Source organism: Athene cunicularia, assembly GCF_003259725.1.
Source record: "Athene cunicularia isolate RWA chromosome 1 unlocalized genomic scaffold, athCun1 chr1_part2, whole genome shotgun sequence".
NCBI lineage: Eukaryota > Metazoa > Chordata > Aves > Strigiformes > Strigidae > Athene > Athene cunicularia.
The window spans coordinates 3,397,930-3,412,259 of NW_020799092.1; the positions used below are offsets into that span (position 1 = coordinate 3,397,930).

The window sequence follows — 14,330 nt, forward strand, 5'->3', positions numbered from 1 at the left end:
TGGGGAGTATGGTCCCTGGCCACCCGCGTCCCCTTACTTGTGTTGTCCTTGAACAAGTCAGAGCACTTTACGCAGGACTTGGTCAGGAGGTCGAAGCACTGGGGGGAGAGGCAGGAGGAGGCAGCGACGGCTTTTCCTGACGAGGGCATGGTGGAATGGGAGCCCAGATCACGCATGGCGCGATGATGAAGGGGCCACCCGAGTACGAAATCGCAGTGCCCCGGGGCTGTGGCAGAGGGAGATACAGTCTGTCAAGCTGCGTAGTCTCCCTTGGGGCTCGCAATCGCTGTGCTTGCCCCGGGGCGGATCTTCACCGGGGAGGAGGAGAGCAAGCATCCAAGCCCTACCCCTGCCTGCCCATGCAATACACTCTCAAACTACCCCTCTCCTCAAAAAAAACGCTTGTGAAATCCTCACAGCCCCTGGCACGCCCCAGCCATGCAATAACCCATGCCCAGTAGCACAGCGCCCCAGCCTGACAGTGTCACCTCCTCAGCCCTCACCCATCCCCAGCTCACCCATATGTCGCTCCCAGCCCAGGCATGTCGCCCAGCCTGCACCCTCCTTCACTGGCCAGCAAAAAGCCCCCTTGGCATCCTTCAGTGCCTACAGGACACTTTCCTGTGCCCAGATCTTTACAAGACCCCGTCCCAGGGGCACAGATCCAGCTTGGATGGAAAATGCAGAAAAGGACTGAAGAAGGTAAGAGTCTAAGGGCACCAAGGTTTCCCCTTTCAAAAGCTCCACTGCCCCCAGGACATGGCCTGTTAGCAATTGCTGTGCAGACAGGCCACCTGATGTGTATTCTCCATCCCTACTAATGATAGTGCTCTCCATCACCTTGCTCTTTCCATCCTCTCCATCCCAGACCTAGACCTGTGGCAAAGACCCTCCCATCTCCTTGGCACCATGTCTCATTCTCCAGGGTTCAGATCTGGCTCTGCTCTGTAACTGGCCAGGGCATGGGCAAAGCAGGTCACACCAAGTAAATCTGGTCCCTGTACCCTTGGAAGGGTCTAAACAAACTCTCAGTGGTCTTAGGTGTTCCTGATCAGGAGAAACGTCCTGCCACTGGTAACTACACATGAAAGCTTGATGCTTGAGATCTGAAGTAAGTGATGGATTTCAGTGTTGCAGGTGGCTCTTCTCCATCCTTACAAAACAAAAGTCACATCCCCTTTTTTCTTCAGCCCGTAGGAAAGAAAGGGACCAGACACAGCTGCTATCTTGTTCTCAGCTGAAGGGAGCAGCACAGGAGACCTGCCCTGGCCCGGAGAGCCCTAACAGGGCTTTACTGCTGCAGTCCCATCCTTGCAGCAGCTATGGCCTCTGAGGTCTTTCTAGTGAGGTCTTTGAGACTCAGTGTCCTGGACCAAAGCTGGGAGGGGAGGGGAGGAGGAGGAGGAAAGCTAAAGGACGCTCTGGCTCGAGATGACAGAGTAACAGGCATCCCCACTGGCCAACCGAGCTCTCCTGAGACAGAGGACTTGGTCCCTGGCTGTGCCTTCCCCTCTCCAATGGCTTTTGGTCAATCCGAGCCCACAGCCTCCACACCCCACCTGCTGAAGCCCTGGGTGGGACGCAAGCAGCAGCTCTCCACGCTGGGTTGCAGCCCAAGCACAGCTCTCCAATACCCCATGCTCCACAGGGCAGGAGCTGCTCTACGGTGGGGCCCTCCCAGCACCCCAGCCACATCTCTGAGGGGGGCTGCACCAAGGCACACCGAAACACCCCCAGCACACCTCAGCCCTCCCTGCTGTGTGCCGCAGGGCTCTGAGTGAGTGAAAGTCCTGACCAAAACCGATTGCTGCCCACCAGTTCCACTCCTGCTGCGATTTCACTTCCCTTTACAGCCGGTGTGCCCAGCCACTCACTCCCTCACCCCTCGCACATGTGCACATGCACTTGGCTACCAGGGCGTGCCCTGCCTGGCTGTGTTGTGCCAGCGGGGTTGGCCATGACAAGCTCAGGGGGCTGTGGGATCCTCCAAGGAGCTGCGAGAGCCCAGCCTCCATTCCTGCGCCTGTGACTCAGTTATTCCCCCTCTCTCTTAGTCAAAGTAAAACTCCGAGCAAGTGGGGGCATGCCAAGCACTTCCCTCTCTCGGCCTGGCCCCGAGCTCTGAAGCCATGAGTGGCACAGCCAGCTCAGCACCCTCTGCCTCGATGCTTACACTGAACAGGCTGCACTCACCCCTGCACAGGTACCTGCTGGGGGAGGACATCTCTCCATATCCCACCTCACTCAGCTCCCTGCCTCTCATGTGCCTCGGGTGAGGAGTAGGGCTGTGGTGCAGGCACAGGAGCAGGAGGGGTGTGCATCCAGCATCAGAGTGAACCAGGACCATCTCCAGTGGGTCGGAAAGCCACAGCAGGGAGGGCTGAGGGGTCAGAAATAAAGGTCAGGCTCACTCCAGGCCATATCTGAGCTCCACAGCAGAGAACTCTGAAGAGGAGAGGGCACCCAGAGTGCTCACTGTCGCTGGCAGGCAGCTTGCCGAAGTGCAAGGGTAGAGACTAGAAAACATCTTGCCCGGTGGGCTGGAGCTGTGCACAGAGGCAGGGGACCCTCACAAAACAGTCAGTGCCCTATCAGGATCCCTGCCCCTGCAACACCTCCCTGGCTTTGCTGCTCCTCTTGCCCCAGGGTGTTTCCACCTGCTGGTCTCCTTTTCCCAAAGGAGGATGCTTCTCCATCATTCCCTTCTCACCCTCCCCCCTGAAATCCCCCCACTGTGCTTCCCCCACATCAGTCATCTCTCAGTGACCCCCAGTCCCTATTCCTATGGGTCCTGCTGTAGCACTGTCACCTTGCCCCTCTCCCTCCCCTCTCTGCCTGGTTTATTGCATGGTCGGGGGAAATGGGTCTTGGCATCTGCTGTACCACACTTACAGATTAACTCTGTGACCCCTCCAGTCAAATATATGCACTGGGGAAAGCCCAAACAAGTACCTACATGTTGCTTTTGACACAGAAGGCAAATGTTTACAATAGAGCTCAATAGCTGATGGCTCTCATTTCAGTACATGGACTGAAAACCTGAAGCTGCGAATGCATGGCAGGGAGCCCAGGGACAGCAGCCACGATGTCCTCCTGCAAATTAAGTGCTCCCAGGTCCTGTTACATGGATGTTGCAGCCTTATTGCTGCAATTGATCTTACCCTGTTTCCTCCCACTTTCTAAGCCTTCTTTATCCCCCTCTATAGCTCTTTCATGCTCCCTTCCCGGCCCATCTGCTTCCTCCTGGGCCAAGAAAATGATGTTTGAAATCATACATGATAATGCATACTCACAGAAAAAATCACCGCTGACTTCCCCAGTGGCAGTTGCACATGTGCCTGCTCAGCGGTGTGGCCCAGGCTGCCTAGCCAGATCCGAGCATCATCTATACCCCTCTTCATCTCCATTCTTGCCTCCCCTGCCCTTCGTAATGGCTATTGATTGGTTTTGGAGCAGCAAAATTTATAACTTGGTGAGTGGTTTGAACTGTTTGCATCTAAGAGCTGAATACGCTTGATAATAGCACAAATGCATAATTAAAGAGCAGAAAAAATGACCCAGTGGACAAGGAAACGTGCTTTTCTTATCTCCTCTGCAGAGAAACAAAAGCCCCAGGAGCCTGGGACTCCGGCTAACCAAGTACTTTTATTAAACAAATAAACCAGCAAAGATATCAAACAAGCTATTTTAAAACTATGTCTTAATCCTGGAGTTGGAGAGGTTGATTTCCAGTGCTGTTTGCTCCAAGCCCACACTGGGAAGGCTGGCTTTGGCTGAGGATGGCTGCTAGGATCTCCATGGTGGATGGGGTCCCAGGAGTGTGGAGGGATAGCAGTGTCCTGTGAGCACTTGTGCACACATGAGTGACTGGACTCGTGTGAGCAGTTCCTCTGGTGTCAGATGTGGGTGAAGTGACTCACACACACTTGCAGAACCACCCCTAGCAGAAAATATCCACCGAAAGTTCACCTTGTGCTCATGTGCACCGGAAACCCAAAGGCTTGTCAATCAGAGAAGCCATGAGGTGTTTATTGAGCAGACACAGTTACCTCAGGACAAACCGCTGACCTGATGCACCCAGTGCCCCAGGAATGCCTCAGCACAGCCTGATGTCTGCCCAATGGTGCCACTGGAAGGCTCTGGCTGGAGACAACCCCCAAAGCACATTCAGCACCTCAGCCCCACGGCCCTTCCCAACGGCCCTGTGCTGGCTGGTGGGGAGCATCCCCTTCAGAAAGGTCGCACTATGGCTCTTAGGAGATGGTTCTTCAGGGCTCCAGCAAAAGCCTCCTCCTCAGGATCCACTGGGATGCCCCAGCATGACTCAGTCCCACTTTGCTCTGCCTTCTCAAAGTCAGCTGAGTTTAGGAACAAAATCTGGGAAGACTTTAGAAATAATGTGTGAAACTGAAAGCTGCAAGAGATTCACCATCACCCTAAAACCCAGACCCCTCCATAGGTGCTCTGCTTCTCACCAAGGGGTTTTGTGGTACTACTCAGCCATCTGTATAGGGAGTTTGGCATGGAATAGCACCCCAGTAGCACCAGCTCTGCTGAACATTATTTGCCTCCTCCCTCCTTGTTTACATGTCCTGGGAGCTGTGCTTGTCCATAATGCTAAGCAAAAATGAGGCGTTGTCCTTGGCTCCTTCCGCAAGGGAACTTTGAGCCCTCCAGGAGTGATGCTGAGCACCCAAATAAGGCTTCTATAGTGAGCTGTCCTTTGAAGACCCCTCCAGATTTAAAGAACAGTGATCAGCACTGCCTGGGCTCAAGCTCCCTCTGCCCATTCCCCCTCCCTGCTCCAGAGAGCCCAAGAGGGACGCAGCAGCATGGAGGACATGGGGGAAATCCCCACCCCAGATCCAGCCCTAGGGGAGCTGAGCCCTTAACCTCCCCCAGCAGGAGCAGGTAGATGGGGAGGAAGCAAGAGGTGTTTCCAGCCAGTGTGTTGCCTGCTCTTGCCACTCTGCAGAGCATGGTGGGACTCTCTTAGCAAGGCTTGTGTCCCCAGATACTGCCTGGGCTCTCACAAGCCCCGCCATGTCACGAGTGAAATCTCAGCTGAGCCCATCTCTTCGGCCTGGACAGACCTGCAAACAGTGAGGGAAGCTCCCAGCCCCCTCTGCCAGCAGCAGAGATGCTGCCCCAATCCCAATCCTGAGGATGGGTGGGAGCTTGCCCCCTTGGATGACTGTGCAGGAGGACAAGTGCCCCCTCAGGTTCACCTGCGGCTGGTTATAGGGAGTGTTCATGTGCCCTGGCAGGGCCAGGCAGCACCTCCAGCACCAAAACAGAAATCAGTAGCTGAGGACAATGTGCTGCCACACCACAAACCTCCAAGCAGTGGGTTCAGCTGGTTCAGGCATGCATACGCCAGGGCAGAAACCTCCCTGACATGCCAGGCTGAGCACAGAATCCTCCCTGACACTTGCAGTGAGGAGCCCCACTGTTGCCCTTTTGAAGCATAGAGATCTCCAGCAGACAACTCTGGAGCCAAAATCAAAGCCTGCTGAAGGCAAGGGGCTGTCTCCCATTGAGCCCCCACCCTTTGCAACTTGCTCCAGCAGCAGGGGACAGGAAACCACTTAGGTCAGCCTGGAAGTCAAAACTAAACTAAGCAGCCCCAACTGCATTTTGCATAGTGCATCATCATAATGAACAGCTCACAGGAGAGCTGCAGCTCCAGGTCACACATAGGAATAGTTTGGTGAATATAAGGCAACATGAGAAATAGGAAGGTGCTTGCGACTCCAACGCAGAAGAAATTATGTTTATCTGAGGCACTTGTTTGTTGCAATTTACTGTCTGCCATACAACCGACCCCCTTCCCCATACACAAATAACACCACACTGCCCCCCATGACTGCAGCCCTGCCCCAGCAGGGCCACTCCACAGCCAAACTCCTCAACCTTGGCCATACAAGCCATTCTAATAGAGATGCTGAAAACCAGCAGCATGCCTGGATAACCTAAAACACAGATCAAATGGGGGAACAGAATGCAGAAACACCCCCAACCCCCCAACAACCCCAAAACTCCTGTGACACCTGCAGATTTTGACAGCCTAAGCAGGAGTAAGGGTACAGGAACCTCTGTGGTTTCCAGTCCTAACCACTGCTCCAGAAATGGCTCCCTGAGCTGGCTTTTGTCGTTGATTTGTTTTCCTTGCCAGTAGGGAGGATGCTGCCCTGGAGCTCCCCACCACCCCAGGTACAGACAGCAGCAGTAGGTACTGGCCAGCCCCCCTCACGCTCACTGCTGGGGAGCTCCAACTTTTCTGTTTGTCATCGTCAGACAATGCCCCACAAGCAGCTGAGCCAAGGGAGTACAGGGATTTTGAATGTAGGCTGCTCAGCCTATCAGATGTCAAACTCAGGCTGGTTTCAGCTTCACAGGATTGAGAGGGACTACAGCGCTGCAGGAGGAATGAGTGGCACGTGTTTGGACATGAGCAAAACCCCAATCTGGGATGAGATGCAAAGAAGTGCGTTTCTGCTGAACCAAAGCGAGCCCCACGGCCGGTCAGCTCCCTCCGGCAAGCAAGCTTGTCACCGCTGTTCTGTCGACTGCAAGGCTCAGCTGACAGCCTCCGTTCTCCAGCTCCAGCTGAAGCACTGGTCTGTGCTTATTAGCCTGCAGTGGCATCGCTGCGCTTGCCAGTACCTCCACACCATTCTTTGGCTTCTCATGAACCCTTAGGTAGCAGCCTGGTGTCAAAAGCCCAGAGTGAGTTCATTTGCACAGGCTTGAATGCAGAATAATATTATGAATTTCAGTGGCTGTGTTAAGGATGCAATATAGGAACACAGAAGAGAGCTCAGAGGCAGATTTGGCCCATGGCCCTTCTCTCCTGGCTGGCATCTAGGCATGATGCCTTGGCTGTCCTGCCAAAGCCCAGAGAAACAACACAAGTGATGCATTGCTTGGGGAAGGAGAGGAAGGGGATGACGGGCTGCTGCAGACGCAGAGCTAGGGAGGTGGAGAGGGACTGCCAGAAGCTCTGTGCCATACTCATCACCCCCCACTGCAGCCTCTGAAGGACATGTGGGTAAAGCCCATCAATTCCCTTTCAAAGGGACAGTCCTCCCCACAGCTCACAGGGGCTCCCTCTGTAACAGCCCCACCAACCTCTGAGCCTTTGGGGCCTCAAAGGTTCTGGCTGGAAGAAGGATGAGTTGCACCAGCACAGGCTGTCATAAGAAGGCAGATGCTGTGGGTGGTGAACAATACTGCCAAGGCAGAGGGACATAATCCCCCCTCCAAGATGTCTTTCCCCATTTCCCATCTTAGTGAGACCACCCATAGCAGAGATCCTGCTCTCTGACACAGGCCACTGGGAAGGGTGCCCATCCACCCCCAAGAAATATCTGCTGGTCAGCACAGCTCCCTGGCTCACACTTGCCTTGTGAGCCACTGCAGAGGGCCGGACCACCAGAGGATGCAGGGCAGCTTCTGAGGGATCATGCAGAACACAGCATCTCCCATCACCCACCCTACAAACGCACATTAGAGGCTGAGGGCAGATACAGCTTTATACCCCCTAATAATCTTGTCTCTAAGCTAGATAACTAGGACTATATATCCCTGGTGAGAATCACAGCCACCATGCCTGCAAGCTCTCCCCTAGACCATTCATTTGGTTTGATGCTGCTTTAAAGAGACATCTAATGAGGATAATCTGATTCAAATCCCCTCTGCTTTTGGCCAGCAGAGCAATTCAGTTCCCCTCAAACTCCTCCTTCCTCCATGACTGTCTTTATTTCCCCTTCTCATATGAATCACTCTGGGGTTTCCTTTGCTTTTTGCATTACTATTTTGATTCTTTGATATGGCCACTGCAATCAAGATTTACTCCCTTTAGAACCTAATTAGCATGAAATCAGATTCGCTTTTTACTCATAACCTTGTAATAGGATGCTGGCCTATGCTTCAGCTCTCACTTTAGGTTCAGGGAACATTGCAGCCTGCTTAAATTCCCTCCTTACCTGATTCTATCAGAACCACTTAGGGGAGAGGCACACACATTTCAAGCTTGGCAAGAGTCAAGCTTTGGGAAGGGGGGAAGGTCTCAATCACACTCAGCTTTCAGTGCAGAGCAGATGGTGAACATACTGACTATATAATTTATAGGACACCACCACTACATATTAGTCCCATGCAGTGGCTGAGCTCAGCCAAACCATGGCTCATGCACACACAGAGGGAACTTGTGTGAGTGATGCTCCACATGCAACCTGGGCAAGAAGGAAGAGCCAGGTTTTGGAGAAAGCACACACTTCACATTTCATCTTCTTCACAACACAGAGCAGAGGATGCAGAGCAGCAGCCCTTACCCTGGAGGGGTTTTCTCTTCCTCACGGGCTGGGCAAACACTTCTCAGCCCACAAACTTGTGTTCAAACTAGGTCAGTATTATGCAACATCTGTGCGCAAGCAACTCCCTTTCCCTTCCCCAGGAGCAGCTCATGCAGCAGCACAATGGATGCTAGGGCAGCCCAAGGCCAGGTGTTGGGGTTTGTTTGCACTTTTTCAAGGCCGCCACACTGGCACAGCCTGCTGTGCAGCTCGCTGAGGATCATGAAGCCTGAGAAGGACATGCACCACCACCACAGTAATATTTCCTCAGTGCCTAAGCCTCTTCGCCCCTGCCTTTCAGCCAGACACACGCCCACTGAAAGGAGCAAAAGGACAGAGATCAAAAGGGAACACCAGGAAGTAAAAACACTCCCTGCAGAGCAAGGTAAAGGCAGCTCCAGCCTCATCTCTAAAATAGCAGAGCTTTCAGCCCTCTACATGGCGAAAAAGGAGGAAGCCCTGAAGACAAGTATGCAAGACTGAGCCTTTTACAGGTGCCCTGTGTGCAGGCACAGAGTGACACTGCACTACCCCAGGGCTTCCCCAGCTCCAGTGCCTTTGATCCTCTGCTGCTCAGTGTAACAGCACAAGGCACTGAGTCACCCCTCAGTTCCATGAGGGAATGAGGATTAATTACTTGATGCTGGCACATTCCTTTGAAGAGAGGTGTTCCACTGCAGCATGAGCCACAGGTTGTTAGGTACCAAGCTGACTCAAACACAGCCCTGGCTTCACATCTGTCATGTCTGGAAGAGCAAGAAAAGGAAACATAGCAGTGGGGGAAAAAAAAAAAACCACAACATTCACACTGGGGCGATGTCAATGTTGCCATCAAACCTAGCAGAACAGCCAGCACAGAAGTTCAGGAGAGCTTTGAGCTGACCAGAGCAGACAGCAATAGTGCCTCAAGAACTGACAACCTTCAGCAAACACCCAAGGTACTTCGCCAACCTGAGCACTGCAAGGGCATAGCCAGCAGGACAGGAGTAAGGCAGGCCCAGCCACAGCACGGAACCGTCACCCCATCTCCACAGGGTGGGCACACAGTGGGACCAGAGAACTTCCATGGGAAGACAGGAAAAAAAATACTCCATGCTGCCAGAAAACAGCAGAAGCCTCCTTAGCATGTTTAGCACTAGCTGGACTTTTTAGGTCTTTCCAAGTGCTCACCAGCATGCCTCCATCTCGCTCCTGTGTGCAGACTGCTCTAGGTGCTTCAGCTGGCCCTGGTGCAGGATCCAGAGGACAGAGCAGCCCCTGCACACCAGGGGAAGATTTCCTAAGGGAAGGTGGCTTCTCTGTTTTTGTCCTCACCCCACCTCCGTTCTCCTTCCCTTGACATGCAGAGCCCCCAGGGCTCTCGTGCCCAGCCCGCAGCTGCACCTGGGCCGGCAGCGGGGAGGCAGCCTGTGTGTATGTAAAACACGGGCTCCCTTTCACACACCGCTGACTTCCCTCGGCAAAGGAGGCGATGGGGCGGAGGGACAGGCACAGCACCTTTCCTGGCTACTCACAGAACGCCCCAGCACACAGTGAGCTCGAGGCGGATGAGGGATGTCAGCATCGCAGCACATGTCAGCTCCTGCAGACTGAGCCCATGGCAAGGGAAACGTGGCTCAGCACGGGCTAGGAGCCCGCGCTACTCAGCTGCCAAGGAGCCTGAGCAAGTCACTTCATTACCGAGTCCCTTGCACCCTACCTCTCTTGTGCTCTGGTTCTTCATAGCCAAGACAGCCCCTCCTGCACAGAACCGACCCAAGGGGATGCCATCCCACCTAGCATTGCCACACCATATTAATATTTAGCAGTGAGGAAGAGATTCAGAGACTTTGATTTCTCCCACGGGCCAATCCACAGATAATTAAAATGCGTGGGGAATTTCAGCGTTTCAGAGGGTGGTTTGTTCCAGTTCACAACAAAACCCAACCATGCCACAGTGCCTTATGAGAAGGATTACAGCCCAGTTTCAGGCAGTGTCCCTGCCTGCAGCAGAGTCAGGCAGGTAAGCAGCACAAGACACAGCTGATCTCAGGAGGTCCCCAGCAGGCAGGTCCCAACCAAACCCTCCTCCCCCAGAACTTAGGTAAAGATCACACTCTGCTAATTAGGAAAAAATTGTTTCTTCAGAACATTTCCACCTAGTTCCAGATTTGTGACCACAAAGCAATGTCAATTCACCCTCATCACACCCTTCCAGAGGAGGCAGCTCCCACTGTAGAGGCAGCGCAAGCAAGGCACAGTGAATTTTAACACACATGCCCAGGGTCATGCAAGAAATCAGCCACAGAGGGGTAATGAGCCCAGCATTTCTGGCTCCCAGCTCTGGGCTGTGCCAGCTATTGCTTTCTCTTGCATATAAATCACTTTTCCCCACCAGTGAAGGACAGCTGGTCACTGAATGGAAAGTGGCAGTTGTTCAGCAGCACACAGCAACACTGCACACCAGCTTATGGTGGGAAATGGAGAATGCTCAGCATGCAGAGGAGACTGCCAAAGGATCTGGGCCAGCTGAATGGAGACAGAGCAGCTGGAATCTGGCCAGAGCAAAGCCCAGTGCTCCTGAAAATCAAAACAAGTTAAAAACCCCACAGGAAAAAGCATCTCCTTTGCTTCTGCCAGCAGAACAGGTACCTCTGGCACAGCTCTGCAGGTCATTTCCAGGCAGCAGAGCAGGAGTCCCTTCTTGTTCATTGCCACTGCAGACAGTGGCCATGATGAGAGCCACCAAGCAGCTCTTACAACATGACCACAGCTGCTGAGCACTACTGACCCAACCCAGCCAGCCCCTTTGGCCTACAGGCCTTGGCAAGCAGACATCCAGATTTAATCAGTCCCCAAAGCAAATATTAGAGGTGGCCTTGAATCTAAACCTCTACCACCACGGTCAAGGTTTGGAGGGACAGATAAATCCCCAGGGCTAGATTTATCTCTGTTCTTTGTTCCAGGACAGAAAGATCTTTTACTGTAGGCATCATATCAGTACACAGATTTTCTCTTGTTATTGTAGACCGAGCATATCATGTCTTATCATGCTCAAATGTTGGTCCAATTTAACTGCTGGTGTGGCAAAGACAGCAAAAAAATCCCTTCCCTTGGAAAACCTGGGCTAGCAGAGAGCTCTAATCCCACCAGGTAATGCCAACCAAACTCATTTGTGCTGAAATCTCTCACAGAGCACTCCCATGAGCAGCTTGGCTAGCAGGCTGAGGGTACAAAATCTTCAAGTGACTGGACTTAAGGCAAAACCCTGTTGGTCAGCCTGCCATAGCAGAAGATACCTTATTACAGCCTCATTCAGTTCTGCCCCCCAAAAAAGCACCGCATGACCAAAGCTTAAACCAGTTAAACTGGTGCAAGGCTTTCTATACAAATAAACCGCTTTTACACTAATTTTACTGACATGGCTGACAAACACATCCACCAACTGAAACAGTCAAACCAGCAATACTCACAGGTACTTTTGCCAGAGAGGGGGATTTTTTTTGGTAAATCTTCACAGGGATAGGGGAACTGAGGCAACAGTAAGAGGAAAGGAAAGCAAGTAGCTCCAAAATATTTCTGTTAGTTTAGATTTCAGCTAGCTTGGCAAGCTCTTTCACGATGTTTAAACACAACAGAACCTGAGTCACTAGCCTTAATTCAGCTTCAGGCCTTCCATGCCTCTGATCCCAATCCAAGTACTACTTTCACAAGACCGTTATCAAACATTACTCCATCCAGATGAAAGATACCCTCAGCTGCCTTGTCTTCTCTGGTAGGGGCAGTGTTACGGCCTGTCCAAACAAATAGCTGTCAGATCCTAGAGATATTTACATAGTTGAAGCTGTAGCTTTAGATGTGTCCCAACTACTTTCAGTTGTAAAACATGATGGACCTGAGACACAGTGTCATATTCTTAGATATGCTCCACTTCCCCTGCCAGTTCTAGTAAAGACTTTTTCCTAAGAGTAAGAAAAATATTTGCCCCAAGGTGAAGTGAGATGCTGCTCTTAAGGAACTAGATTTTATTTTGTACCAGCTGGGATTCAGCCACCTGTAGGAAGTACAAACAGCATCTTTCCTCTTTGAAAGTAGTAGAAGGAAAGAAATACTGAAACATAGCAGTGGAAAAAAAAATTCTATGTTTGAAGGTGCAGGAATGGACCATAGCACCTGTGGGTTGCTACAAAGCATTCTGGGTGAACCAAAGCAAGTTTCATTTTCACCAGTTAAGAAAGCACAGTAAAATTACTTGAGGCCAAAGGGATTTTACCCAAGTTCAATAGTAATTAGATGCAACCAGCAAGCAACCTAGGTGATGGAAGAGTTTCCTTACCTTTCAGCAGTTGTGCAGGACACGAAAGACTGGTTCATTTCATGCTGTAGCTTTCCTTCCCTCCCCCCCGACTGCACCTGCACTTCAAGAGCAAATCGAAACCAGTCTATTCTAAACCATGGTCTCATTTATTTTGAGGGACCCAAAGCGAGAGCGAGGCTGAGACAGCATAACCAACAGAGAACCTTGTTTCTCAGCATGATTGCCCCTCTCTGGTGGCAAAGTCCTAGCTAGTACCTTCACGATCACAAAGTTAGCTGAAAGTAGGGCAAGCCCATTAAGCTTCCAATCCTTACACAGCCACAAGAGTTTGCACATGTCTTTCTCCTTTGAGTTTTAGCCAGAGTCCAGCCCTTTTGAGCACCATAACACAGCTGAATGGTTTAGCTCCTTTTGTTCCAGCTGACAAACAACCTATCCCTCCCCCACCAGCAACAATACAACTGAAGCTAGGATTTTTGTGTCCTCTGAGCAAGGATACAGGCTTTGTGCCTTGCTGAGCTGTCTTTGCAAGGACTGCCAACACTCACAGCTGATTAAGCCTGCAGTGTTGCTTTCTGCTTTTTCCTGCTCACAGACAGATGTCATATACAAGCTAAGCAAAACAGCACACACAGCTAGAGCACTGCACCTAGGAACTTTAAAGCAGACTATTAGGGATTAAATAAATTGAACTAGAGGAGATCTTAACACATTTTCTCTAGGCTTCATTTTTACCTGTCATGCAATTCTGGGTAAGAAACATCCCAGCGTTTCAAGAGACACTGTATTCTGGAAAGTGGCTCAACTCAGTACACAGGAAGGCTTGTATTTGGAAAGCTTTTGCCACCACCACCTGGCTGAAACCGTGACTGCAGCCCAACTAACTAGAAGCTCAAACCTTGCTGCTAAGGCAAACTGGACCAAGCATCCGTAGGTTTTAGAGCCTGTGCCGCATACCTAAACAAAGAGCATACAACTAATTATTAAGCATTATATATTTTATTAACTTAAAATTCCAAAACACACTACTGACTTGCAGTAAGAATAAAGGCATGAACTACTGCTGACAGGAACCTGGTAGCTAAGAGATTATACACAGCATATATCCAACTTTGCAAGAGATAACCTGAGTTTTCTGTATGTTGCTTTAGTCCAGTCTGGGAGCCTTTTCCTTTTAAGATCTGAAAGAAAGCTAAAGTGCTAGATTATCTTCTTTAGTTCCTTCCCCCCCAGTTAGGTATCAGGCACAGAAATATAGAGTCCTTCGCTGAGAAGATGTTTGCACATCTGGATCATAAACTGCCAATTGCAGTCTATCTAGAAGCTGCAGGACAGCCTTCCTTCCCCATTATTCTCTTGGTGGGGAGACAAAACCTGGAAGCAAGGTTTCACATTAGTCCAAATTGCTGTATTTCAACTGAAAGGAAGCAGGAGCCTGCTACCTCTTCTCTAGTACTCTGGGGACACCGAAACTAAAATGCTCAACCGTGACATGCAGCATTTGGGGTAGTGATCTGTTCTTCTGATATTCTCTCAGTAGAACACATAGCTCCTGGCTGTTAGCAAGTGGGTGAAAAACTTGGTCATGAAATGGGAGTCAGATATAATAATGGATAGGAAACCCCAATTGAAACTGCCCTCCCCCCAGCAGTTTCCTCTCCCCCCCACCCCCCAAA

At 51.3% G+C, this 14,330-nt stretch overlaps 1 protein-coding gene across 3 annotated transcripts in view; it reads right to left on the bottom strand.

The window, feature by feature from the left end:
• The window catches only part of TNFRSF13C (TNF receptor superfamily member 13C), an 18,017-nt gene extending 5,169 nt beyond the window's left edge, over window positions 1-12,848 (bottom strand). For 2 of the 3 annotated variants that reach the window (XM_026868604.1, XM_026868603.1), the window contains exons 1-2: window positions 1,083-1,659; window positions 38-226 (exon numbers count right to left, since the gene is read on the bottom strand). In XM_026868604.1, the coding sequence (XP_026724405.1) occupies window positions 38-226; window positions 1,083-1,086 (193 nt within the window). In that variant the 5' untranslated portion in view covers window positions 1,087-1,659. Of the gene's footprint in view, window positions 1-37; window positions 227-1,082; window positions 1,660-12,672 lie in introns of those variants that run through there. The other variant, XM_026868605.1, reaches the window with a different exon arrangement.
• Window positions 12,849-14,330: the final 1,482 nt, after the last annotated feature.